Consider the following 25,501-nt stretch of genomic DNA (forward strand, 5'->3'; position numbering starts at 1 on the left):
TGTAACAAGTAACTTAATCTTGTACTTCTCTCCATTTTGGCTATAAAAATGGGCTAGTCAGTTTGCTATTGCAGGAGACAGTGTCTAAAGCCATCTAATCTACTAGACTTCTGTAAAACTCATTTTAAAACCTTAATTTTGGACTTCACTGCCTGACAGTGGCATTTTTAGGTCAAATAGTGGGTAGCACCTAATACCTCCTTTTTATAGACCATTTTTGTCCTGCTTATCCCATTTACAGGAACCTGCAGAATCTTCTGATTCTGACTGCCATTAAAGCTGATCGCACTCGTGTAATGGAGTATATCAATCGTCTGGATAACTATGATGCCCCAGATATTGCAAACATAGCCATCAGTAATGAGCTATATGAAGAAGCCTTTGCTATCTTCAGGAAATTTGATGTTAATACTTCTGCAATACAGGTGAGATGCAGTCATGGCTACCAGCTCATGTTTCCTAAGGGTGTACAGTTCATAGGAACAGGTAGAAAAAAAGGTAAATAACTCCAGGGTGGCCGGTAGACTTTTCTAGAAAAGTCCTACTGTACATGTAGATAAAACTACAGTCAACCTACCACCAATACAATATGTTATAAATATTCTGTGGAAAAAGCTGCTTTTCAAGCACTTGAAAGTTGGGAATGGGGCAGAAGGGAAGACAAATCATCAATCTGAATGTAGGTAACATAATTGTTCAGCATCCAAATGAAGTAATTCAGACACCAATCTCTTGGGAGTTTAAGTGAGTTAAATTTAACATCAGTCAGTGTTGTCTTTTTGCCCCAAGGAGATTGTTCCTCTTAGTAAGAGGAAGACATTCCCACCCTGAAACACAACCATTTATAGATGAGTTTGAAAGGGCTGCTTTAAATCCAGAATGTGGTTGCATGCTTTCATATCACTATGGGGTTCTTTTGCTGCTCATCCTCTGGTATGGGGAAGAGCTCTAGCCATTTGAAGATTAAAGGACTAGAATGTCAACATTTTTCAAGTGTATCTTTTAATATCATAGGTGCTGATAGAGCACATTGGCAACCTGGACCGTGCCTATGAATTTGCAGAGAGATGTAATGAACCAGCTGTATGGAGCCAACTGGCTAGAGCACAGCTCCAGAAGGACTTGGTGAAGGAAGCCATTGACTCCTATATCAAGGCTGATGATCCCTCTGCTTACATGGAAGTTGTTCAAGCAGCTAGTAGAAACAGTAAGCTAAGTCCTCATCAGTTCTGTAGTTAAGCATGGCTTGTTAATGAGAACATAGGAAGACTGAGCCAGATTAACAAAGGAGTTCAAAGTTAATATATATAACAGTACTGATTAGTGTCCCCAATGACTAATATATGAAGTCTTCAGTTCCAGTGTTTCAGCATGGGATCCATTTTAAAGTGCTTTCACTGACTTAAATTCTCAAATCTCTACATAAAATTAGAACTATAAATACTAACAGCGCACAACTCATTCTCAAGTAATCCTGATCCAGAAGAGATGTCTGGATGTTAAGAGTTGATCAGCTCAAGGAATGGTACCTAGTGCATTTTGTTTGGCTGTGGGGTCAGCTAGTCCCAGCTGGGCAGTATGGCTCTGCAGAGTAGCTCATTAACTGACTGTTCTCTTGAACATAGTTTAGACAATGGGAAATAATTCAGAATGAAAGGAGTGGAATAGGAAACTTTGTTTGTTTGTTTGTTTTTTCTTCTGTTTCTTTAAGGTAACTGGGAGGATCTGGTTAAATTCTTGCAAATGGCCAGAAAAAAGGCCAGAGAGTCCTATGTAGAGACTGAACTTATCTTTGCTTTGGCAAAAACCAACCGCCTCTCAGAGCTGGAAGAGTTTGTGAGTGGCCCTAACAATGCCCACATTCAGCAGGTATGTCTTTTATGTTCCTAATAAAATAGGAAGGCCTTTACAAATAGCCTTGTCAGGTCAGAAATTTCCTGACACTCTCTCAAAGAAAACAGGACAAGCTTTCAAAGTTCGCTCATTACCCTTTCCTGCCCCCATCAGTCCAACTCAGTTTATCCTGGTTTTCTCTCTAGGTTGGAGATCGCTGCTATGAGGAGGGAATGTATGATGCAGCAAAGCTGCTCTACAACAATGTATCTAACTTTGCCCGCCTGGCATCTACCTTGGTGCATCTTGGAGAGTACCAGGCAGCAGTAGACAGTGGCCGCAAAGCCAACAGCACCAGGACCTGGAAGGAGGTAGTTCATCTTGCCTCATCTTTAACACTGTCAACCCAGTCTGTAGAACCCTTTTAGTATGTGGTGCTGCTTATAGAAAATATGTGCTCCTTCTCCCAGGTGTCACATTCATATTAGCTTGAAATGGTATCTTATTCCTAAACAAACCTGGACTACTAGTCTTCAGAGCACTTGCTGGTCATGTAATGCTGGCTTGCCATGCTTCCAGCTACTAGATCATATCAAGATACTCAAACATGCTTTCCTAATATTAGTCTTCCATATGAGCAATTTCTTAGTTGCTATGTTATGCAGTCACAAATAGGGGATGAGGTTTCACAAGAGCAATATATACAAGATATGGTCCACACTTTGGAAGTCAGAGCCTCAAAGGCCATTTTAGAACCTTTGTCTTAAATGAGAATTCTTACTCCTAATGGAGCATGAGGATACTGCTTCCAGTCTATACTTCCAAGCGCCTTGATTAGTTGTCCTACATCTGATAGTGTCTTCTTTCTAATGTATAGAAGGAACTTTTTTTTAGTCTTGCAGTTATATAATTCATTTTGGGTAATGTGGTGTACTAGTCTGGGTGTCTAACATCAGTTTGACTAAAATGTTCTTTTGTTACAGGTGTGCTTTGCCTGTGTGGATGGAAAGGAGTTCCGCCTTGCACAGATATGCGGCTTGCACATAGTAATCCATGCAGATGAACTTGAAGAGCTGATTAGCTATTATCAGGTTAAATTGTTTTAATGATCTAAGGGAATAATTGTTTGCTCCCTGTTTGCAGGATTTATTAATAGTGATCCTTAAAATCTGAGATGGCAGCAACTACGCTACCCTTCAGTGCCATGGTAACAGTTGGCATTCCCGGAACTTTAACACATCCCTTTGAGGATTTTTTTTTTTTTTTAAACCACTAGTGAAACAAGCTCATTTTAAACAAGGAGCTGTGTTTAAACTGGAGACCCATCTTCACTGTGCAATGGAGTAAGTAAAAGGGCCAGTACTTCTCAGAAACCTCAACCTTGAAACCCCAGTCTTAAACTTAAAACTTCAAATCACTGTTTTTCCCTACTATGCTGCTAAGGGAACTTTGAACATCATCCCTTTTCAATCAGTAACCTTGGCCATCTTCATCTTAGGATCGCGGCTACTTTGAAGAACTGATTGCCCTCTTGGAAGCTGCTTTGGGCCTGGAGCGTGCTCACATGGGAATGTTCACAGAACTTGCTATCTTGTACTCCAAATTCAAACCTCAGAAGATGAGGGAACATCTGGAGCTCTTCTGGTCCAGAGTCAACATTCCAAAGGTAGGTATCTTGCTGCATTAAACTGTTAAGCAGCTAGGCAAGTGTTGAGCAACATGCAACTCCTAATATTATCCTTTTCCTATCCCTAGGTGCTCAGAGCTGCAGAACAAGCTCACCTCTGGGGAGAACTGGTCTTCCTTTATGACAAGTATGAAGAGTATGACAATGCAATAATTACAATGATGAACCATCCCACTGATGCCTGGAAAGAAGGGCAGTTCAAAGACATAATTGCTAAGGTAAATAGCTGTGATCTAATTACTGGACCCAGCTAGCTTTGTGAAAATTGTTACTACAAAGCAAAAATTGAAATGATAGAGCTTTAATCTTACAGCTACAAGGTTCAAGTACCTGTTCAACAAACTCCTGAAATAATTAAACAGGAAGCTGCTGAACTCTTTCTTCTGGGCTTCCTGTGCCTAGCTTCTCTTCTCTCTTCTCCCCCCCCCCCCCCTTCCCCCGCACCGCCCTCTTAACTCAAGGCTGTAGCTGTGCTAGTAAAATGTTTTTGTACAGTCAGGTTGGGATCTGAATCTTGTATAGATTCCTGGAATCAGGCAGAGCAGGAAGATGACAAGTACTAGCCATCTAAGTGAGAAGTTTAATTTCAAATTGCAGCTGTGTACATGGCCAGCATTCAAACAGATACCTGACATTTAGACTTTTGCAGAGTTGACACTTTTTTTAAATCTGGTATTCTACTTCACTTTCCCTGCAACATAGTTAAACTTTCAGATGCAGAGGCAGCCTTTGATCTAATCAGTGTTTCCTCTATCCAGGTGGCCAATGTGGAGCTGTATTACAAAGCCCTGCAGTTCTATTTGGACTACAAACCTCTGTTGATCAATGATCTTCTGCTGGTATTATCTCCGCGGCTGGATCATACCAGGACAGTCAGCTTTTTCTCAAAGGTGAGCTATAGTCATTATAAATGGATCAGGTATAGAAACTAAACTCTGTTCCTCAGGATTTTTTAGTGCGTTCTTGTCCTTGCCCTCTGAGATGAAGACTTGAGGGTCTAGAAGATCTCTGCCTCTTGCAGTAGCAGACATGCTGCTAGTGCTCATCAAATCACTTGGAATAGGGCAGTTCCACAGTCCCACCACATGGTGATGGGAAATAGGTCCAAATATCTTCTGTAAATTTAAATCCTGACTGTGTCTAGCTCTTTCATGCCAGCAATTAAAGGATAATTTTTTCCTAAATATCTGAGCTGCTGGCAGCTATAATAGACTTTCTTGGGCTGGTTTAAAAATAAGTCTATAGTGCTAAACTGGAGAGCCTGTTTCTCTAGAGTATTTAATTTCCTTCAAAGCAGTACTCCTAATCTAACATGTCCTTACTGCTGTTTTGCTTCCAGGTTAATCAGCTGCCTCTAGTTAAGCCTTACCTGCGTTCAGTCCAGAACCACAACAACAAAGGAGTCAATGAGGCTCTAAACAATCTCCTGACAGAGGAGGAGGATTATCAGGTGAGTCTCCCATACAGTTGAGTTACAGCAGGCCTACAACATCTGAGTAGAGCAAATGCACTCTCCCTTCTCTTCACATGCCTGCTATTTGTTAATCAGCCACGCTTCATGCATTGTAAGAATTATTCACTTGGTCTCAAATTGACTGAAAAGTATTGGCTGGAATGTAAAGGTGGGGTGGGATGGGGATAAGTCTACCTCTTCTGGAGGAATAGCAGCTATGACCAAAGATTTCAAAGGTCAGGATAAAGTAGTGATAGGTAGAAATACCCTAAAGCACCCCGCACATAAATAGCAGATTCCTTCTAAAGTTATTTCTCTAGACTGTATTAGAATACAGAGTCGTTATATCTTGGCACGCTATATGTGCCGCTGTATGGGGATCTCTTTAAAAATAAAATGCCTTGTGTATGTAAGAGGTTGCAGGCTTCTGTGTCAAGTGGACTAGGGAGGCAAACAGACCAGTTACTTCAAGTGTGCATAACTTGTCCACTGCTAATGGGACACTTAGCACTTGTATCAATGTTTCTGTACTTCAGCAATCCCTCTATAGGCAAAGCCAGCATCATGGCTTTAAGTGTGGGGGACTGGCTCCTTTGGAGCAAACACCTCTCTTCTGAATTTTCTAATCGGAGCAGCTAGAAAGCAGCCAAGTCCATACTGCAGTAACCTAGAACTGTCAGCCCCCAAAACCAAAATTAATTCATGCTAGCCATACTTCTCTATAGCCTTGTTTCTCCAGTGGCGTTTAGAAGCTTACTTGCTGTTCTGATAGCTAACAGAATTTTTCTCTAAATAGGGCTTGAGAGCATCTATTGATGCATATGATAACTTTGATAACATCACACTAGCTCAGCGCTTGGAGAAACATGAATTGATTGAATTTAGGCGTATCGCAGCCTACTTGTACAAAGGTAATAATCGTTGGAAACAGAGTGTGGAGCTCTGCAAGAAGGATCGTCTCTACAAGGTCAGTTAACGTTTAACGTTTAACTTTTTCCTTTTTTAATGGTATGGAAGAGGCAATTCTAAGACATCTCCAAAACAAACTGCAGTGAGCTTTCTGCGCTGTCACTGCAGCGTGGATTGCACCTCCCTTCACAAAACCTGCTACAAATTTAGGATTAGAACTAATCTAAGAGGCAATGACATTAAAAGTAAATTCCTTTTCACATGTATTTTCTCTCTCCTCCCTCCCCTCCCCCCAATAGGTTGTCTTATAACAAACTAGTGCTAATTAGGATGCTCACTTGACAGGAGTAGGTCTCACTTTCTGTGGTTTTTAAAAAAAAAAAAAAAATTGTAAAATTAAGGTGCATTGTATCATACTTCAGATGTGGAGCCCTGATGCAGCTGAATCAATGTGCCATTACTGAGGCTCTAGCCTCCATTAAAACTTAAGTGCAAAACAGTATGTGATGTGGATAGCTATATACTCAGTGGAGGTATAACACAAGCACGATCTAGATCTATAGCAAAAAACACTAGTTTGTCTCGTACACAAGTCTGAACACAGCTTTGTCTTCTGATACTTGAACCAAAGGTGGAACTAATGGTTACGCCTTTGCCAACTTCTTTGGGGCAGAACATTCTAGAAGGAGGCACTTGAAGGCCCTGTAAACCTATCAACCCTAATGATAGACTAGCCTAAGCCACTTCTGGTTTTGTGTTGAAGAATCTCTGATATTAGTGACTTTGCATATTGGAGTCATCCCTATTTTAAAATGTCAGTACAGAGACTGCAGTGAGATGCTAGAAACTGAGGCTTACTGCTTTTTTAAAACACCTTTACTCACACCCAAACACCATCTGTTTTGGACAGAGACCTCATTTGTAGTTCTTGGAGGAAGTCTCTTAATCTCATTTGACTGGCTTCCTTTAATGCCAGCAACTGGTATTTTACTGTTCTAAATACCATTAACTGAAAGGTCAAGTTGACAAACCAAATCTGATTTTAAAATGGATACTGATAGATAATAACTCTTTAGCTAATCTATAAGCGCATTCTATGATCCTATTCTGGGTAGAATAGAGCATCTCCATGACACTCTCTAATGCTTTTGTATAGTCATGGAATACATGCAGAAGCTGTGCTGTCCATTCTTGGCTTCTCCTGTAAATGCTTTAGTTCAGTGGTTCTCAACCAGGGATACATGTAACCCTGGGGGTATGCAGAGGTCTTCCAGGGTACATAACTTATCTTGATATTTTTGCCTCTTTTTGCAACAGGCTACATAAAAAGCACTAGACAAGTCAGTACAAACTAAAATTTCATACAGAAAATGACTTGTTTATGCTGCTCTGTATACTATACCGTGAAAAATAAGTTCAATATATATTCCAATCACTTTTATGATAAAAATGAAAGTGAGCAATTTTTCAGTAATAGTGTGCTGTGACACTTGTGTATTTGTGGGTCGGTGTGTTTGGTTTTGTTTTTTGTTTTGTAAGCAAGTACTTAAGTGAAGTCTTGCATACCCTCATGTTTCACAAAATGGCCTCCTGAAAGGAGTACAGTAGTCTGGAAAAGTTGAGCCACTTTTTTAGTTTAACTGACATAAGCTGATGATAAATAATTACTGCAGGCATTATGACCACTAGTGCACGGAACCAGTGGCCTCAATTTAAAACTACTCACTTGGAAACCAATTACATTTGGCTTTGCAGCATTTGGCATTCTCCTGCCTTAGGATCAGCCAAACTACCTCACTTGGGGGAAACCTGTCTGCAGAATTCACTAAGGGGAAAAATAAATAGTTTTGAAGGGGCCAGGTGGTAACTCTTAAAGTATGTGGCATTTCACTTGTAGGATGCCATGCAGTATGCTGCAGAGTCCAAAGATGCAGAGCTGGCAGAGAAACTGCTCCAGTGGTTCCTGGAGGAAGGCAAACAGGAGTGTTTTGCAGCATCTCTCTTCGCATGCTATGACTTGCTGCACCCAGATGTGGTCCTTGAGCTGGCATGGAGGCATAACATCATGGACTTTGCAATGCCTTATTTCATCCAGGTGATGAGGGAGTACCTTACCAAAGTGAGTATTGCTTCTGTTGAAAGACTCGCTACTTTGTACTAGATTCTTGCACATGTTTAGCATTGTCCAAACTGAACTAGGTAAGACCGTGCTCATGGATTGTTGAGATACTGAACCTCTGTTCCAGAAATACCAGTTTGAGGTGGAGGTACATAAACTTCAGCACACCTCAGTGAACATGCTACATAGTACATAACAATGAACCAATCACAATTAAACCTGATGCTTAGAGGCTATAACTGTTAATTGCTGAAAAGACTGAACTGTTTCTCTAGCTGCTATCTGTTCTTCTGGGAACTGGTGAATCTAGACTCCAAGCAAAAAGGGCTAATACTGTGCATGCTGCTTTCTTGAATACAAGGGCGGTCTATTTCTCTATGGTACTTTAACCATTTGACTCCTTAGGTAACTGTCATGCTTTTGCCTTCCAGTTTATACATAAAAACTACTTTTTTTTTTTTTTTTTTTTTTCTTTTTCTCTAAAACTTGGGCTCACGAGCTTTCAAGCTGTGATGTCTCTTACCATTCCTCTGCCTTTTACCAATTTAATTTTAGGAGGCCACAGTCATCTTGCCTGAGACATAACTAGCTCTCTTCATGGGAATAGTGGGGGGTAGTACTTTGTGAAGCAGCTAGCCTTCTGAAGCCCTCCCACATCAGCAGCTATGGGCATACATATGTGTAGACTCCATAGTTGTAGACCTATGGGACTACAGAACCTTTGTCAGGAATCCACTGTGTGTATGTGTGTATAATTAGCCTATTTTAAATGTTTCATTGCTAATCTTTTAAGCTTTCTGCGTTTTGCTGAAATTGTAGCATCATTATTTACTGAGACATTCAGTAGTTCTGACATTTGGTCACACAAACATGACCTGGAGGGGGAAGGAGCTACTGTTAAAGCCTGAAGTTGCGTTTGTGTTATCTCCTTAGGGCAAGATCCTCAGCTGATGTAACTCATAGTTGCACCACTTCAATAGAGCTATGCTGACTTACACAAGCTGTGGGGGGGATCTTGCCCATAGTCGTTTTAACCATCTGTCTGCAAATCTGGAGCTGCTAAATCCCACAGCATCAAACAAAACTGACTTATCACAAACCTAAAGCTAGAAGAAAAGTACTACTTTCCTGTAGATACATAGGAGATGCATGCCTCCAGATCAGTCACAACAAGGTGGAAGTCACTTTTCTACCTCCTTAACATGGGTAATGATTCACTTTACAGTGCACAAATCTGCAAATACTGTCCACGCCTAGAAATTCATGATTTAAGTACATGGCAAATACTATGTACTGGTGGAGGAGTTGCATTTATCATGTAAATGGCATGTCTTAAACCATAGCAGGTTATATATGGTAAATCTGTATATGCTGTTTAATTACCAAGTAATCTGCCAAAATAATTAGCTGTCTGCAATTCTAAGTAAGCTGTAATGTACATGATTAGACATAACTTGTGCACTGTAAAATAGTGACCAAATGATTTTCTCTTAGCACTAAATACTCTTGCCTTTATTGTCCCAATGTTTAGATATGGTTTTTTGCTTCAGATTTGTTTTTTTGAATAGTCACTTGATAAGTATTCCCTTCTGAACTTTCTTGCAGGTTGATGGGCTGTTTAATAAGGTGACAGTCTCTGATTTTAAACTTTGTGTTCATTTGTGTCCCTTAATATATATCTCCTAGGATTCTGTTACTAGAACCTAGCTGTAGCTTCTGCCAGAAGAGCAGCATAATCTAGCTTTTTGTCTAACTCTGTTTCCTATTAACTTCTAATGCTGTAGAAAGACAGCTTCTTACACACAACTTGAGAATCCAGCCAGACTTAGCTCACTTTCAGCTGGGGAAAACTATTCACTGAAGAACACTGTTAATAAGCATTTGGGCTAATGATTCAAAAAAGAAATAACTGCATTTTTTGCCTTGAGTCCATCATCCTTAACTCCTGTCTGGTGTACTACATATTCTTTTTTTGTAGCAGATAGCCCATTATCAGAACCTTGCAGCATAGTAAACCACAAGGTCGCAGGATCAGTTGTGAAGAGGGAGGAAATCTCTAGATAACTGATATTCCCAAGTGTTCTGCCTTACCCGCAGTCTACATGTAAACAAGTCTAGCAGCTTACATACAAAGTAGTATGACATCTTTGGAGAAGTGATGGCCCCTGACTTGGCAAGATAAAGCTTCCCAGCAGACACTCTTGTCTGCATGCTCAGAAACTGCTTTGGACTGATCTTGTATGCAGAATCTTCAGAATTTCCGCACAATACAGTAGCTTCAAATAAATCTAAGTCTAAGCCACTTGCATATAAGAGTGGGGCAGTGGATTTCTCAAATAAAAAATGAGGGTTAGATATTAACTTTAAACTGCTGGCTGGATTTACAGGTGACAATTATCTACTAAATACTAGAATTTTTTTTCCTAAAGTGAAATATGCATGAGTCTGATGTGCAGTGAAACTAATTTAGTCTGTGGAATTCGAAAATGGGCTTCCTTTACTTAAATTTGATATGTTCTGTACTTCCTGTCATGTAGGCTGAACACTGTTGCTGCTTCCCTCTAGAGGGAGTAGTATCCCCTATTTTTGGATAGATGTTAGTTATGCTATGGACTACACTAAAGTTGTAAGCCTCTATCTTATTTAACAAAGGTCCTTATTCAGTCCAGAGAGTTGGAAACTCTGAAGGTGTGATACTTCAGTAGGCATCAAATTTTGGGGGGGGCATGGGTGCTAACTGACCAGGCCATTTAATTCATAGCTAGGGATTTTAGTGCTAGCAGTTGTATTGTGGTGATAAGTAGTGGCTGTCTAAGGGTGCGTCTACACTACCCACCAGATCGGCGGGTAGTGATCGATCTATCAGGGATTTATCACATCTAGTGTAGACGCGATAAATCGATCCCTGATTGCTCTGCCATCGACTCCTGTACTCCACTGCAGCAAGAGGCGGAAGCGGAGTCGACAGGGGAGCGGTGGCAGTCCCGTCCTGTCCCCCCCCCCCCCCCCCAAGTGTAGACCAGGCCTAAGATATCAAAGACTAAACTAGGTGTGTATAGAGCAAAATAAACAATTTGAGCTATACCCTTAGCTTCAGCCAATTCCCCCTATAGGACCTCCTCAGACTGTCTTCCCGTTGAAGTTCCAGGAGCTTGCATTACTATCTAGTAGAAAATAAACTCGTACTACCTCTAAATTAAAGTGAAAATATTTTAAAGCAATATACCTATAGTACTGGCTCTGAAGCCTATTACTAAAAGTTAGCTGACCTTATCTGGTGTGCCAGTACGAGTGAACAGAGCTTACTATTTGCTGTTTTAGATCTATTCACTTTACATAGGGTACAACATTGATTATTAGTCAAACCATGTTTCATGCTGTCTGGTATGTATGGCTTCCAGTGTCAAACATACTGTAGGCATGTGTTTTCAGAATTTCTTATTGAAGATGTGGTTAGGTAGTAGCTGTCTGCCAAACAGTTCTTCATGCAGACTTGACCCTGAAGCTCTGAAATGGAAATTGGCAGCTTGTGTTGCAGGACATAATGTTATCAATGGATGGAGAGCAAGTGCTAAGTATTACACTTGTATTTCAGGTAGTGGACCTCTTTGTATCCAGCTAAGCAAAAATTGATGCTTATTTCAGAATTAGTCTCCCCTCTCCTTTTGGGTTTTGGACAACTTGGAACACACAAGTATGTTCTATGGCTTCAAAATCAGACTTGCAAGGGCAACACTTAAATACTTGAAGCATTTGGTATGAGACATACCACTAAGAGGACATGACTCTTAGGCAAGGCCTTCATACACTTCTCCTGTTCACTTTATAACATAGGTGGATAAACTTGATGCTTCTGAAAGCCTAAGGAAAGAAGAGGAACAAGTAGCTGAACCCACTCCAATAGTATTTGGTAGGTGAAAGACTTGGTTTATTTTTATTTTTAGCAAGATAATCTTATCAGTTAGGGCTCACCATGTTGGGCTTTAAATAGGCCACAGGAAAGTGACTATCTGTGGTATGGATATCCTCCACCTCTAGTCAATGAAGCAGTTTGTCTTCTCCCAGCTAGTGATCACTACTTGGGGCCCTTATCCTGGATAAGTATAACCAGTTATACTTATTAATATGCTTGAAAGTTTTGTGCAACACTTAAATTTTAAACATTTGAATGAGTAGCAGTCTTCAGCTGAAACAATCCAACTTGGCTTATTCCTCCTTTACCGTACCACTCCCTTAGACAAATCATAAATCCCAAGTCTTTCAGTGGTGGGGGAAGGGAGGAGAAGGAGCTTTTGGGTTACCAGAGTCTCTTCTGGATTTCCAGATGAAACACATTCCTCCTTGTACTTCCTGTCTGATACCTTGCTACCTTTCAAAGATTGGAAGTCTGCCTTTCCACTTAATAATCCACTCACTGCTTGATTTGTTTTTTTTTTTTTTTTAATGGCCTGTCCTAGAAAAACCTTGTGTTGAGCAGGTAAATGGAAGGTCTCTTTCACAATGGACTCTGCAGAAGGCTGCTTCATAGATTGTTTTGTGACCAGGCAGATTCTGCTCACTAGCACATCTTGCAGCAGCTCTGGGGCAGAGAAATACATGACTCTGTGGTCCACTCTCTAATGGAAAGGTTATCCCTGAGTTGATTGTCTGCATGAGGCATGTGTGCTATTGGTGTTCATAAGATGCATTTGCAATCTGTGGATTTATTACATGTACACAAGCTGCTGGAAATTCAATAGCTTGACTTGCTTTGGTCAAAATTTTGACCATGCATGAATCCTAACCATATCAATTGTTTCAAGGAATCAGTGTTAATCTGTTTTATTGGGAGGCTATGTAGCTGTCTCAAGCTCAATGGATACTTTTTTTTTTTTTTTTTCACCCACACTTTCTATATCACTTTGTCCTGTCAGAGGTGGGCAGATAGTGGATTTTTCATTACATTGGCAATTTCAAAAACCCAAAATTCTTTTCAGGTCTAACAACACTTTGACACAAAACAAGATGCTTTAAAAATGCTCAAAATCAGAATAAACATTTTAATTTTATTTTAAAAAGCAAATTTTGAAACTTTTTTGTTTTTTTCCATTTTTAAACACTTCCTTCTGAAATGTTGAAACAAAACACTTTTGGGGTTTTTTGGAATTCTTGTAGGCTTTTTCTAAATGAACAAATGGACATATTCATGAAACGTTTTGGTGTCATTAAGGTTTTTTGGTTGGGGGGGGGGGGTTGAGTTTTTAGTCAAAACTTCACCCAGCTTTCGATACTGTGAATTGCTCTTAAATCTGTCTGGCAGCAAAAGCTAGATACAATGATGTGAACAAAACAGGCTATCCTCTCTCATCAGTGAAGGAGGTGTAGTTTAGGTTCTCCCATTGTTTATATTAAAATACAAACATGCTTGCTAACCAGCTAGATAGCCATTCTAAATGCTGGCAGTTTAACACCACCTCATCACTTTTTATTTCAGCCATTTGCAAAGCTTTGTTTAAACAAATTCCTTCTTCCCTTTCCAGGCCAGCAGCTAATGTTAACAGCAGGCCCCAGTGCAGTACCTCCCCAGGCCAACTTCCAGTATGGATACACAGCTCCAGGATTCACCCAGCCGCCTGTTTATGGTTTCAATATGTAACTAGCTCTTTGACAGATCTACAGTCTGGTGGTTTTTTTTTTTTTCCTCCCTTCCTGTCCCGCTAACTTCTTGGAGAAGTTTACAATGGTCCTAAAGGCACAGATGACCCCTCGGTTGGTTGAATACTTGCTGTCCCACTCAGTGAGGAGATTTCCAGAGGATACCTGTTACTGTTATTTATTGCTATTGTCCGGTTACATTTCAACCTCAAAGGCAGCTTTTGTTAATTATGTTGCAAGACTCTTGACTGAAGTTGAGGCACTATTTATCTAAAACTCAGAATATAGCAATAACTGCTTGAGGCCAGGGGGAAGAGGGAGTGCATATTCCTTGCTGCAAACCCATTGCCGGCAGTGGTTGTGCTGGGGAATCACCTGGCACCAAGTCGTTAAAGCTTTAAAGTACTGTAGCTGAAGCTACTAAGTAGGTAGCATGGATGTTCAGAATTGAATTCAGCATCTTCTTACTGGTGGACTGTTAGAAGTTTGCTTAAATCTGACTACCCCACTTTATTTGCAACGTTGTATGCAAACAGGAGAATGGGCTTTCAAATATTTCTTAAAGTACTCTGCAAATTGTTTGGAGGAATATTGGGGAAATTTTTTGCAGAAAGTTATTTGAGGGGGGTGGGGGGCAGATTGAGCCTGTTGTGTACCTTATGGAGAAGGTTTGAGACTTAATTACTGAAAGAGAATAAATCTGATCATACCAGAGAGCGAGCAAACTTCCCAGATGCTTTTTTGTTTAACAAGAGGGGAGAGCATGTTACTCATTGACATTAAATGGTACAAAAGGAAATCTCAGCTATATGTATGGCAAGTTGAACGCAGCAGGAATGTGTGTGTGGAGGGGGGGGGGCTGCCAAAGTACTATGAGCATATGCTAAGGTAACAATGATTCAGAGTGCAGTGTCAGGATCGGGGAGGGATATATTGCTGAAATATTTGAGGTAGTGGAGAGGGATATAATCCTGGTTTTGCACCTTTATTAACTCTGATGCTGGAGTCAAGGTTTTCTGCTCCACCATGTTGGGCTGACTCAAATTCCTGACCGGCAACTAGAGGCAGTGTCATCTGATCTGACAGGGTTCGGCAACTCTTGGTTTTGCTGTGCTGTAGTAGTATAAATGGCGCATCCACCGCACACCTTTTTCTTTGAGAATGCCAACAGGGCTGTATTACTTTGTGCCACTCTTCAAATACATATATCATTAACGTTTTATGTACTGAAATTAGATAACAATGTATAATTTATGGTTATGAACTTTGTGCTAATCATGAATATTATAAAAGTCCAATTATAAATGTAAAACTGGTGTACACAGTGGTTGTAGTCTTGATATTTTTTGGCAGGGGGAGTTGTATCTACCAACAGTGATGGTACCAAACTAGCAACCATCAAAGCTAAACTAGGCGTTTGATCACTGCCCTCCCCTCTACATTGCCTGCACTGTAGTAGGTTCAGAGCACTTTGGACTAAGAATACTTACACTGTACCTTCCCACTGTAGATGTGCTGAGGGGTGAATGAGGAAAATACAAGTATCTGACAGTTCTTCCACCCCTTGCAGAGTGTCTTGCAAGCCCTATGTGACATTAACTTATGTTATGAACACAGTGCCCTAAACTTCTTATTCCTCCAGTCTTTCTGCTATACAAATTTTAGATGGATTTGTTTGTCCATTCTCATCTTGGGAACAAACTTAGTCACGGGCTTCAAAAAGTGCCCAGCCTAGACTTATGTCCTTTACTGTACTTCAGTTGTACTGTAAGAGGCAGCCTAGCTTAATACTGTGATGCAGTCTTTCATGGGTCTTTCCCAAAAGTGAAGCTATGTAAACTAAGCAGAACTAAGTGAAGGTGAAACTCAACTACTGGAAGCTACCAAAAGAACTAGCAGAACATCTTCTGCTGTAAGTCATTCAGTGCATCTTGGAGCACTGCCTCTCCATCACTTCTACACACTATAGTAGTCAAGAACAGAACACAATACACACCACTACCTCCTTCAAACCAGGAGCATGTTGGAGTAGGAAAACCCTACAGCTGCATGTGCAACTGTCAGCCATATGTGGGAAGGCTGAAGGGAGTTGGCTTTAAGCATTCAAACCATCAATAGCAGCACTTCTGCTAAAGGGCCATTTAAGATGGCTAATGGTATAGGCAAGCTCAAATTCACAACCTCGCTGGTAAGAGTACTATAGGTCTTTCTTCCCCGTGCCCCCTCCTCCCCACCCACTTCATCTATTCTAGCACTCTGCTGTTGTGCAACCACAGCTCTAACTTGTATATCCCACCTACAGAAAAATGCCATAGGTTTAAAAAAAAAAAAAAAAAAAAAAAGCTTTTTTCAGTTGTTTATCAGGAACTCTACATAAATATTTCCCATATACTCCCCCGAGAGCGGTCCTCTAATGAACATGAAAAGGAAACTATTAGAGCAGATGTTAACTTGGATACACTCTTCTAGAAGCATGTGTTACACTTCATACTACTGCAGATGGAGGCTCAGCTTCTCCTACACAACCAAAGGGTTTCCTATCAGGAGAACAATCTGTCAGTTATTGATCCTAAATGAAAGCTAATAATTCTTACATTCCCTTCTATTTTAAGCTAGTATCCTTTTAACAGATACAGAAGTATAGCAGTCTTGCTATTAGCTGTTACTAGACCAAATCTAGGGTGGTGAACAAACTCAATCTCACTTTTTAGTGAAAGCCATCACAAACACTGAATCCTAAAACGAAGTTTTTTTTGTTTTTTTTTTTTAAAGAAAATCAGATATCCCATAGAAGGAAATGCACTACTACAATATAAAGATGTCTTCTGTAGCTGTCCCATCAGGCCTGTTCCATATGTGACTTGGCTAGCTCAGTAGAGCAATGATACTGACTTCATCAGGATTACTTGTGTGAAGAAAGGCTTTAGAGTGGGACCCCTGGTTCATATGGTATATTGATTGATTGACCATTGCTGCTTGTAGGATGTCATGGCTTGTGACCTTGCTTAAGCAGTGGGAGGAAGGAAAGAAGGCTTGAAAACAAATTATAGTTAGTTGCTATAATCATACTTTGTGGTGGTTGGGACAGTTCCCATTAATTTACTATTGGCATAAATATCAGATGAAATGTAGGTAACCAATGTAGTTCATGGGGGAAGGGAGATGGAAAGAAGAATTCTACTTTTAAACAAGTGCCAAAAACCTGTAAGATTTTAAACTAGTAACACAAAGACTTAAAACTATAAAAATTTGTTTTTATATACCTGCCAAGGCTTTCTCCAGCAAGAGCTATGATACTTTAAGGAGCTGAAACAATTGCAGGGAATAAAGTTCCTACCATGCTGCTATGGTGAAAATTTGCAGTGCAAGCACCTAAACCAGAGAACCTCAATTTAAAGTGTCTGTAGATGTAAAGGAAAGGGATTATTTGTAATCTCTTAAATGCAGTTCTGGCAAGTACTTGCTTTTAAATTACCAACAGGTGTTTAGGCATAGGAGGAGGGACCAAAATGTCATGTTTCTAGTATGGCTCCAGAGATGCACTACTTTTCAGCATAAAACTGACAATCTATTGCTGCTGTTGGAAGGTAGCTGATATAGAATGGGTTACTCTTCAAATCCAGCCACTATAATTGTACTTTCAGTGTAAATGTGACAACCCTGCATGCTATAAGGTTACTGTTTCACTACCTGCACCTCAAACTCCTCTGCAATAAAAATGCAGGTTTCTAAATGGCAGGAAAAATCAGTCTGCACAGGTAATAAAACAGATTAAACAAAAGACTTTGTGTCACACATACATTTTCCAATAGAATAGACTTCTCTCCCCCCTCCCCCCCCCCATAAGCCCTAAAGAGGCTACACTACAGACAATCAAACTGATCACATGCTTTAGACTTGAAATCAAGCTTATTTGTGGGTAGGAAAGTGGAAACTAAGCCAGTCAGTTTTCTTGTTCCCAGCCTTGCCTAACTTGTATTGGGGAAGAGTGCTCCTACTGAGGAAGTAATGACTAGCTCCCATGTGTCTCTTACAACAATTGCACCAAAACTTCTGTGATGTATAATGTTCCAGCAAAGGAGGGCGTGAAGTTCTCTGCTCTTCTAACAGGATAACAATCCCTGTTGCCCAAGACTCTTCACCCACTTCATGTAACTAAAGCAGCACATCAGCAGTTACTGCTGTAGAGGAATATCCATTCACATTAGGGTAATGAATAAGTCATGTGGGGGGAAGGCTGTTTCAGGAAGGATATGAGAAAATTATGCATAATAGAGGGCGCTCATACATGTGTCACCTTGTCCTTCCACCATCTGAGAATGGGCTTCTTTCTTTGCAATTAGCCTTGGCTATACATCAGTCCACATGGGATCTTTGTTTCCCTCTCCACTTAACATGCCGTGGGAGAATATTAAACCCTCTCTACTCCCACTCAGCAGGGAAAGCCTAGCCCAAGGTATTTGGGATCCTGCAAGCATTGCAACTTGGCTGTTAAGTGACTCACCAGGCTAGATGGAAATAGATGGCTTAACTCTCAAGTTTGTAAGGGACCTGTGCTGGCAAAGATGTGTACTGTTCCTTGTGCTCTTGATAGAAATCCTGGCCTGTGTTGGGGTGGGCTAGCTGGGCATCTACTTGCATAGAAGCTACCATCACTATCCTTTGCTCCCTCTCATGAAGGTTGGTTGACTGACTGGTTCCAAGAAGGTCACAAACTGATGTTCTGTCAAGTCTGGAAGTAGAGAGAAGGTGGAAGGATGCCTCTTGCACAGAAACAAAGTTGCTCCTGACGGCTGGCTTTTCTAAGACCCAGCTCTCTGCTCTGGCATCAAACCCGTGGGCTAAGCCAGAAAACTCAGGAAGACCATTTTTCAACAGTAAGCTCCATTTTCTTGGCTATACAGAAAAACTCTTGATTGCAGGAGCTGTTCTGCCTTACTTACTGCAGTCATGCAGAAGCCCTGCCGTAATGCCCTAAAGTGCTTCAGTCCCATTTCTAGTGGGGAATGCAGAATGAACATACTGAAGAGCTCCAGCCAGGCAAGATCTGGTTGATTTAGTGATATTGTTATGGCAGTGTTCCAAGTGCACATGGTATAAAATAGGAGTAATTACTCCCGGGTACCAGAGTTCATTTCAATCTGTGTTTAATATATTCTCTATAAAATGTCATCTTTAGCCACAGCAGTTCTAACACACAAACAGCTGGTATTTAGCCCAATATGCAACTTTGTCTGTGCAAATAACCCTGCCAAAGACAGCTTGCTGTCCTTTCCTAGCCAGTTGGCAACAGGCATTTTGTAAGGTATGTCAAAAATAGCTTGACAAATCCTTGACCTATATTTGTTTGTATCGAAAGGGAAAAAAATAGGAAAGAGTTGTTTACCATTTCTTATGTCCTCTGCTACTTATTTATATGGTGTAGACAATTTTAAAATTGTCTGTCTCTTTATAAATGAGGGAGCTGAGTAAAGCCAGTTAGGAAAACTAAAATTACTACATAGCTAACCCTTCTGTCTGACCATATCTGACTTACTGATTAAGAGTGTTAGGAACGCTAAAACCACATTCCTAAAACAGAGTGCTTCAGTGAGTCCAAGTTGCATTGAAAAGGCTATCTGACCTAAAATGACAAGTTAGAAAACAACTGGATCTTGGAGGTTTTAGACCTGCTTGCAGCAGGTCACATACAACTATCTGTTCTGAAGGTTACAGTGGAAACTGTTAGGCAATGGAATGCCCATCTCATTTATAGCATTTGCTACTATGTTGTTGTAATCTCAATATTCTGCTATATATAGCTTGGCTCATCACTTTGCTCCCAATCTAAACATGCTTGTGTGCTCACCCTAAAATACACCCCAGGAGAATGCTTGCTTGAATCTCATTAGTTCCCACAGGGAGTGGAGTTTCAGGGCATTTTGAACCTGTAATAAAATGCTGTGCACTATATATGAGAGGTGCTGTGTGGGAATAATGGGAGTATTCTTTATAACACTGGAATATAACTTTAAATTGTGTAACATGGAGTGGCTTTGTACTTGCTATTGCAAGCTGCAGGGGCATCATTCTAGCATAATGGATGGTAATTCTACCTACTGTCTCTTTTTCTGTTGTACCTTACCCTGCAGCAACTTTCAGCCTTTAAGAAAAGGGTTAAGTACAATGGACGAGAGCTAGTGGTCTTATTTGTAAGTTTCTGTCAGTGCTCACAATGTGCTGTGTGCTCATGAGGCAGACACGTGGATCCTGCCTCAATGAACGTACAAGCAAGATTTAAACTCTTCTAGACAGGAACATTCCTACCCTGAACTTTAGTGTTGGAGCCTGTTAAATATTTGAATGAAGCAGGCAGGAGTTGTGCTTTTTTGAAGCTGAGTATTAATAGTATTGCCAGCTGCAAACAGTCAAAAAGTCACAGGTCAGGCCCCAGAAAACTATGAGATTAGCTTAAAAATCACAAGATTTTGAAAACAAATGCACTCTGGATTCTCTGTGTCTCCTGATTTTTGAGCCTTTTAGGGTTTGACTTTGTTTTTTCCCAAACTTTCCTCCACCAAGAGGCTTAGAATCTTATTAAATGAAAGGCAAGAGCCTCATCTAACTAAAACAACGAGGAGTCCTTGTGGCACCTTAGAGACTAACCAATTTATTTGGGCAGAAGCTTTCGTGGGCTAAAACTGATGAAGTGGGTTTTAGCCCATCAAAGCTTATGCCCAAATAAATTTTAGTCTCTAAGGTGCCACAAAGACCCCTCCCTGTTTTTGCTGATACAGACTAACACGGCTACCCCTCTGTCATCTAACTAAAAGATTCCTGCAGCTTCAAGAAAAATACCAAATAGCACAAGAGTCTTCATTAAAATTGGCAGAGTTGCCCCTGGGAGGAATCTGTGGTGGTGGTAAAAAGGTTGTTCATAGCAAGATGACCTAACTTGGGTGCTGAAGTCTGCACAAAGAAAAGGCATGTAACTGGTTTGTCAGCCCTGACAGCCTCTCTGTGCTTCATTGTGTGTCCTGAATGTGAAAGCAGACTTCATGTATGGGGAGGGTGTGTGTGTGTAAGGAGCTGTACTATGGCTCTCCTTTCTGGACACAAAATTAGCTCCGAAGGCTGATGGGAAGTCGCATGTGTATGACCTGATGAACTTGACAATACAATATGTCACATCCGCCATTTGTGTAGCACTCACCTAACTACCAGCATTCTAAAGGGCCATACGACATTCTGCAGATTCAGCCGTACAACAAAGCTCAAAGCCATAATATAAGAACATGGGACTCCTAAAGCTATGGCTACACTGGCGCTTTACACTGCTGCAACTTTCTCGCTCCGGGGTGTGAAAAAACTAATCCCCTCGTGGAGGTGGAGTACCTGCAGCGCTGGGAGAGCTCTTTCCCAGCTCTGGCGCCGCGACCACACTCGCACTTCAAAACGCTGCCGAGGGAGCGCTCCCGCGGCAGCGCTTTGGAGTTCTGAGTGTAGCCACGGCCTAAGTGTACATGATGCTTTCATGGTATTCCCTATAATCCTGCCTAACATAGCTAGCTGCCAGCTCATCACAGAAGAGCTACTGAGTGCCTTTGGCTTGGGGTCGTTACTGAAGATGGATGTGATGAGGATCCTTCCCCAAAATACCTCGCAGAGATGGATTGAAAATGATATTTGTCTGGGATCCTGGGGAAAAGATGCCATGCATGTATAATGAATTAAGGGGGGCTGTGTCAGCTTACACTTAACAAGTTCAGGACTTTTTTTTTTTTTAACATCTTAGCTGTTCTTTTTAAAAGTTCTGATAATTAAATTCAAAAGGGGTGAAGAAACAGCCATTTAGTTTCACTTCTGTTTCTAGGCAGTTTCACTATCATTCTCACACTAGCACATAGGTGAGGTGTTTTGGGTTGCAAACTCTGCATTGGGAATGTTTAAATCCAAACAAAAGTTTTAATTGGATTTTTTACAAACAGCCAAAACATGGAAACATTTCCTTTGCCCTAATGTCTGTAAAACCTTGCTTTCTTACAAACTTGAATTTGGAGCCTAAAGTGGGTATTTTTTTTCCCCCCCCCCCCCCCCCCCAAGGGTGGGAGGAAGAGGAAGGTGGAAAGGGCTAAATCTTTGCAAAAAAGGCCACAAGTAGGAGCATGACTTTCTCCTGGCATATCCTTTCCCCAAATATGAAATGCAGACCAGTATAACAGTAAAATCTGATTTGAACTCCTACCTGTATGATTGTGAGGCTACGTCTATGCTATGAACTAAGGGTGTGATTTGCCCAGCTCACAGACTCATACCTGCAGTAGCTCAAGGAGAGCTAGCACAAGTATAAATAGTGGTGTAACCTATTGGTGTAGCCATGATAGCATTTTCAGTCACAGTGGTGGCACAGCTTAGCTGGACTGAGTACATATTTTCTCATTTCAGGAGTGTTTGTACTTAGCACAGCTAAGCCACGCTGCTGCTGCCCGCACGACTGCAGTTACACAGCTATCTATACTTGCCTTAGAGCTCAGGAATCACACCCCTAGCTCATGATGTAGACATAGCCTTAGGAGCTTGTTCTTTAAACTGAACGGATCGGTGATCAGTCCAGTTCGAACAGATCAGTGCTGCATCCTGTGTTTAGCTTTTGATCAGGGCTGGTGGAAGATAATCTCTTTGTGCCCAAGAGAATTAATGAAATTGAGGAGTTAGAAAAACTGTACCAAAATCTCAGTGAGATTACAGCTGGAATGAGATGTTCTGACCCATTTTAAAGTACTGAACACTTCACCTTTAAGAACAAAGACCTCTGAAGTATTGGGCAATTGCAAGGAATAGAGCAGAAGAAAGCTTCCTTAACTTAATTTGGCAATTTAAAGGCACTGTATCGGCTGCCCTGCCCTGCCCCGCCCCAAGCTATAAAGATGCATTGACTTCTTTTGGCATTGGTACTTGGAATTCCTGAAAATCAGGTTTGCATGCATTCATGGCCTACCCTGCTCTTAAAGAGATGCTTAAACCAGTTGACCTAGAATTAGTTTTGTAAAATATAGTACCTTTTTCCAAAAGCCTTATACCACTAGAAATGTTCCCATTCCATTTTTAAATTCTAAGTTTTATCTATCAAACCTTCTCCTGTAGTGTTTCATTGACCCAGCTGAGAAATGTTTTGTGGACTCTTAATAAAGATTTAAAATCTCTTATCCTAAGGCAGTGTTTGTAACCTTTGTGGAAAAAGGGCAACCAGAAAGGACTAGCAGAGCCTCTGGCATGTACGTTAGCCCAGTGGCAAAGTTCTGAAGCATTACAATGTATGATTGAAGAGAAATCCAAGATTCTGAATTGGGGGAGTCTGTGGGAGGGTTGCCCATCTGAGAACTTGAGGGTTTTTAATCTTTTGGAATGCTGTTCTTTTGCAAGAAATTCCCCTCCCTATCTCCCCCCTCTTCTGAGTCAGATGGTACAAATGGACACATTTAGGGTAAATTCAATCCTGGGTTTGTCAACTTCAACTTTTTATTTATTTTTTTTAAAGCAACAACATAGCTCATGCCATGGAGAATGCACTTACCATGCTCTGGTGGAGTGGTGATAACTTGTAATGTCCTATCTAGCACGTGTCAGAGTTGTCTTCTCCTGGATGGAGAGTCAGGCTTGCGTAAAGATGGTAAGACCTTTATTCTAGCTGTGTTGCTAGGGGGCCTGTGCCTTTGGATCAGAAGCTGAGTTCTACCCCCACTTGAAGGTTACACGCCCCAGAGGGCCACAACATACCAGCTCGTGTGGGAAGGGAAATCCTTTCAGACTTAATGTTGCCTCACAATGGACTCTTGTTTGCAAATGCTGCTCAAACTGGGGCCCTGTGAGACACTGTAGAATAGTGTCCTCAGAATCCTACTGGTTCCAGGAAACACCTAAAGCTGACTGCATGCTCTGACTCAAAAGCCCTAACATGACATCTCTTCATCTTCAGTCTGCATGATCATGCGTAGCAGACTATAGACTTGATGTAAGGAACCTGTTGGAATACTGGTGAACCTTCACTGCTGGAGAAAGGAAATCTAGCTCACTGCCTCCTCATCACAGAATAAACTGGTGTATTTTTGTAGCAGGTTGGAGGAGCTTGTAATGGTAAATTTCTGGGTAGCATATCTTGACCAATTCTACTATTCAGGTAGTGCTTCACACTTTTCAGATTGCTATATAATTAAAGTAGCTGTGCTATAATGTGTGTAGGTGTGTGATAAGGTGATTGGCATGCTTTTGGTGCAATACTTCAACCACCTAAAGGTTTCTGGTAAAACCACACCATTGGACGTGAAAACAATGTTCAGTGCCCGCAGGAGGTGTCATCAGTAATATTAATAATCCCCGTTCACTCATTGCTTGGAGTCACTGCATCCTGTGTTTTGGGACCGTCTTTAGATTGTAAATTCTTCAGGGTTAGGATTGTCTTCATTGTGTGTCTAACGCAGAGCCAGACACGTTGTCAGCTTATCAAACAACATGATCATTTTATTTTGTAAAGATCTTTATAGGGTAAGAGTAGGAGTGGAAAAATATCTTTCCATCTGAATGGCCCCAGACTTGAGGTGTTTTTTGGGTCTGTAGCCAATGCTTGTCAACCAGCCCTTGCAGTTTTCAGTTCCCACTCAGTCCTCGAGATCCGAGTCCTCCCTCTGATATTCTGCTGCCCTTTTGGTTCCCAGTAGCTTTATTAACCCCTGGAATCGAGGGGACAAAAAAAGGAAGGAAACGGTTAAAGTTATTCTAGTACTCTGTCATAAATATGGTAATCGGGCATTTGTTTCCATGACAGCAGAGGCAAGAACCCGCCATCAGTAATGGAAATGGATTCTGGTTTTGCCAGATAGTTTGCTTCCATAGAAATTGTTGGACTGACAAAAATAAGAGACAAGACTTAAAATTCTACCTCTTAAAGTTAACTCTTCTTTTTATCTTTAATTTTGCCCATGTACTAGCCCAGGGTAATACTCTTGTAGGCTTCAGCTGGCAGCAGAAACTTGCATGTAAAAACCACCTATGGATTTTAAACATCTCATTCTACAGCCACTAGTACAAAGGTCAGCTGTTCTCTACAGAGTACTCTTTCTCTCTAGTCTCTTCCTGGTGATGGGTATAATGATTTCTTGGAGGGCAACTTGTGTAACAACTTCTAATCTGTGCTTGTGCTTCATTACTTTGCTGAACAGGGAAGGAGTTCATCACATGTTTAAAAGTTAAGCACCTGCTTATATCTCAGTGAGGTAAATGGGATTTAAGTATGTGCGTTAGGTTAAGAGTGCACTTGAGTACTTTGCTGAATAAGTTTGAGATCATGCACATTGCTTAATGGACTTGATGAGTTAGGACCTAAAAAAGCCAATCTATTGCTTAATGAAGAGTTGGTGTGTACTGAGGATTGGGTAAAGCAAGTGACCTCACCTACAATAGCAATGGGCATGTTATAGCATTTGCAGACACAACATACAGTAGTGGCATGAGAAGCAAGCAGAGAGCTGCGGAGATCCATCACAAGTTTAAATCTCTTGCTGTTTTCAGACAGTTTACAATCTTTGTTTTCTGCCATCCAAACAATGCTGTTAACCGGAGTTCTAAACAGCTGCCCCAAATCTATGACTGTGCCTACATTCCTTCCTTCCTATAGGTCAGGTAGGTGGGAGGAAAAGGACTGATGGTTAGTCATCCTACTCTTCTAGCAGATCCAAGCTGGAGAGAACCCAGAGAATGGCTTGAGTGGCGCTTGTGGCACCTTTCATATAGCTCCTGTAAACTCAAATGAGCTGATCTGGGGAGTCAGGGTGGAAGATGCTCAGCAGTGCACGATGGCATAGGCGCTGACTCCGTGGGTGCTCTGGGGCTG

General features: G+C 41.1%; 1 protein-coding gene across 6 annotated transcripts in view; it reads left to right on the forward strand.

The window, feature by feature from the left end:
• Positions 1-13,675, forward strand: part of CLTCL1 (clathrin heavy chain like 1) — a 55,211-nt gene extending 41,536 nt beyond the window's left edge. For 3 of the 6 annotated variants that reach the window (XM_024219493.3, XM_024219494.3, XM_029912652.1), the window contains 14 exons: positions 242-425; positions 1,015-1,207; positions 1,712-1,869; positions 2,040-2,204; positions 2,817-2,924; positions 3,332-3,499; positions 3,589-3,738; positions 4,279-4,410; positions 4,860-4,970; positions 5,770-5,940; positions 7,780-8,001; positions 9,607-9,627; positions 11,836-11,911; positions 13,521-13,675. In XM_024219493.3, the coding sequence (XP_024075261.1) occupies positions 242-425; positions 1,015-1,207; positions 1,712-1,869; positions 2,040-2,204; positions 2,817-2,924; positions 3,332-3,499; positions 3,589-3,738; positions 4,279-4,410; positions 4,860-4,970; positions 5,770-5,940; positions 7,780-8,001; positions 9,607-9,627; positions 11,836-11,911; positions 13,521-13,636 (1,975 nt within the window). In that variant the 3' untranslated portion in view covers positions 13,637-13,675. The remainder of the gene's footprint in view (positions 1-241; positions 426-1,014; positions 1,208-1,711; positions 1,870-2,039; positions 2,205-2,816; positions 2,925-3,331; positions 3,500-3,588; positions 3,739-4,278; positions 4,411-4,859; positions 4,971-5,769; positions 5,941-7,779; positions 8,002-9,606; positions 9,628-11,835; positions 11,912-13,520) is intronic. The other 3 variants (XM_024219496.3, XM_024219497.3, XM_024219498.3) reach the window with 2 other exon arrangements.
• Positions 13,676-25,501: the final 11,826 nt, after the last annotated feature.

The sequence above is a fragment of the Terrapene carolina genome, unplaced genomic scaffold (assembly GCF_002925995.2).
Source record: "Terrapene carolina triunguis isolate 2854851 unplaced genomic scaffold, T_m_triunguis-2.0 Scaffold234, whole genome shotgun sequence".
NCBI classification, from domain to species: domain Eukaryota; kingdom Metazoa; phylum Chordata; order Testudines; family Emydidae; genus Terrapene; species Terrapene triunguis.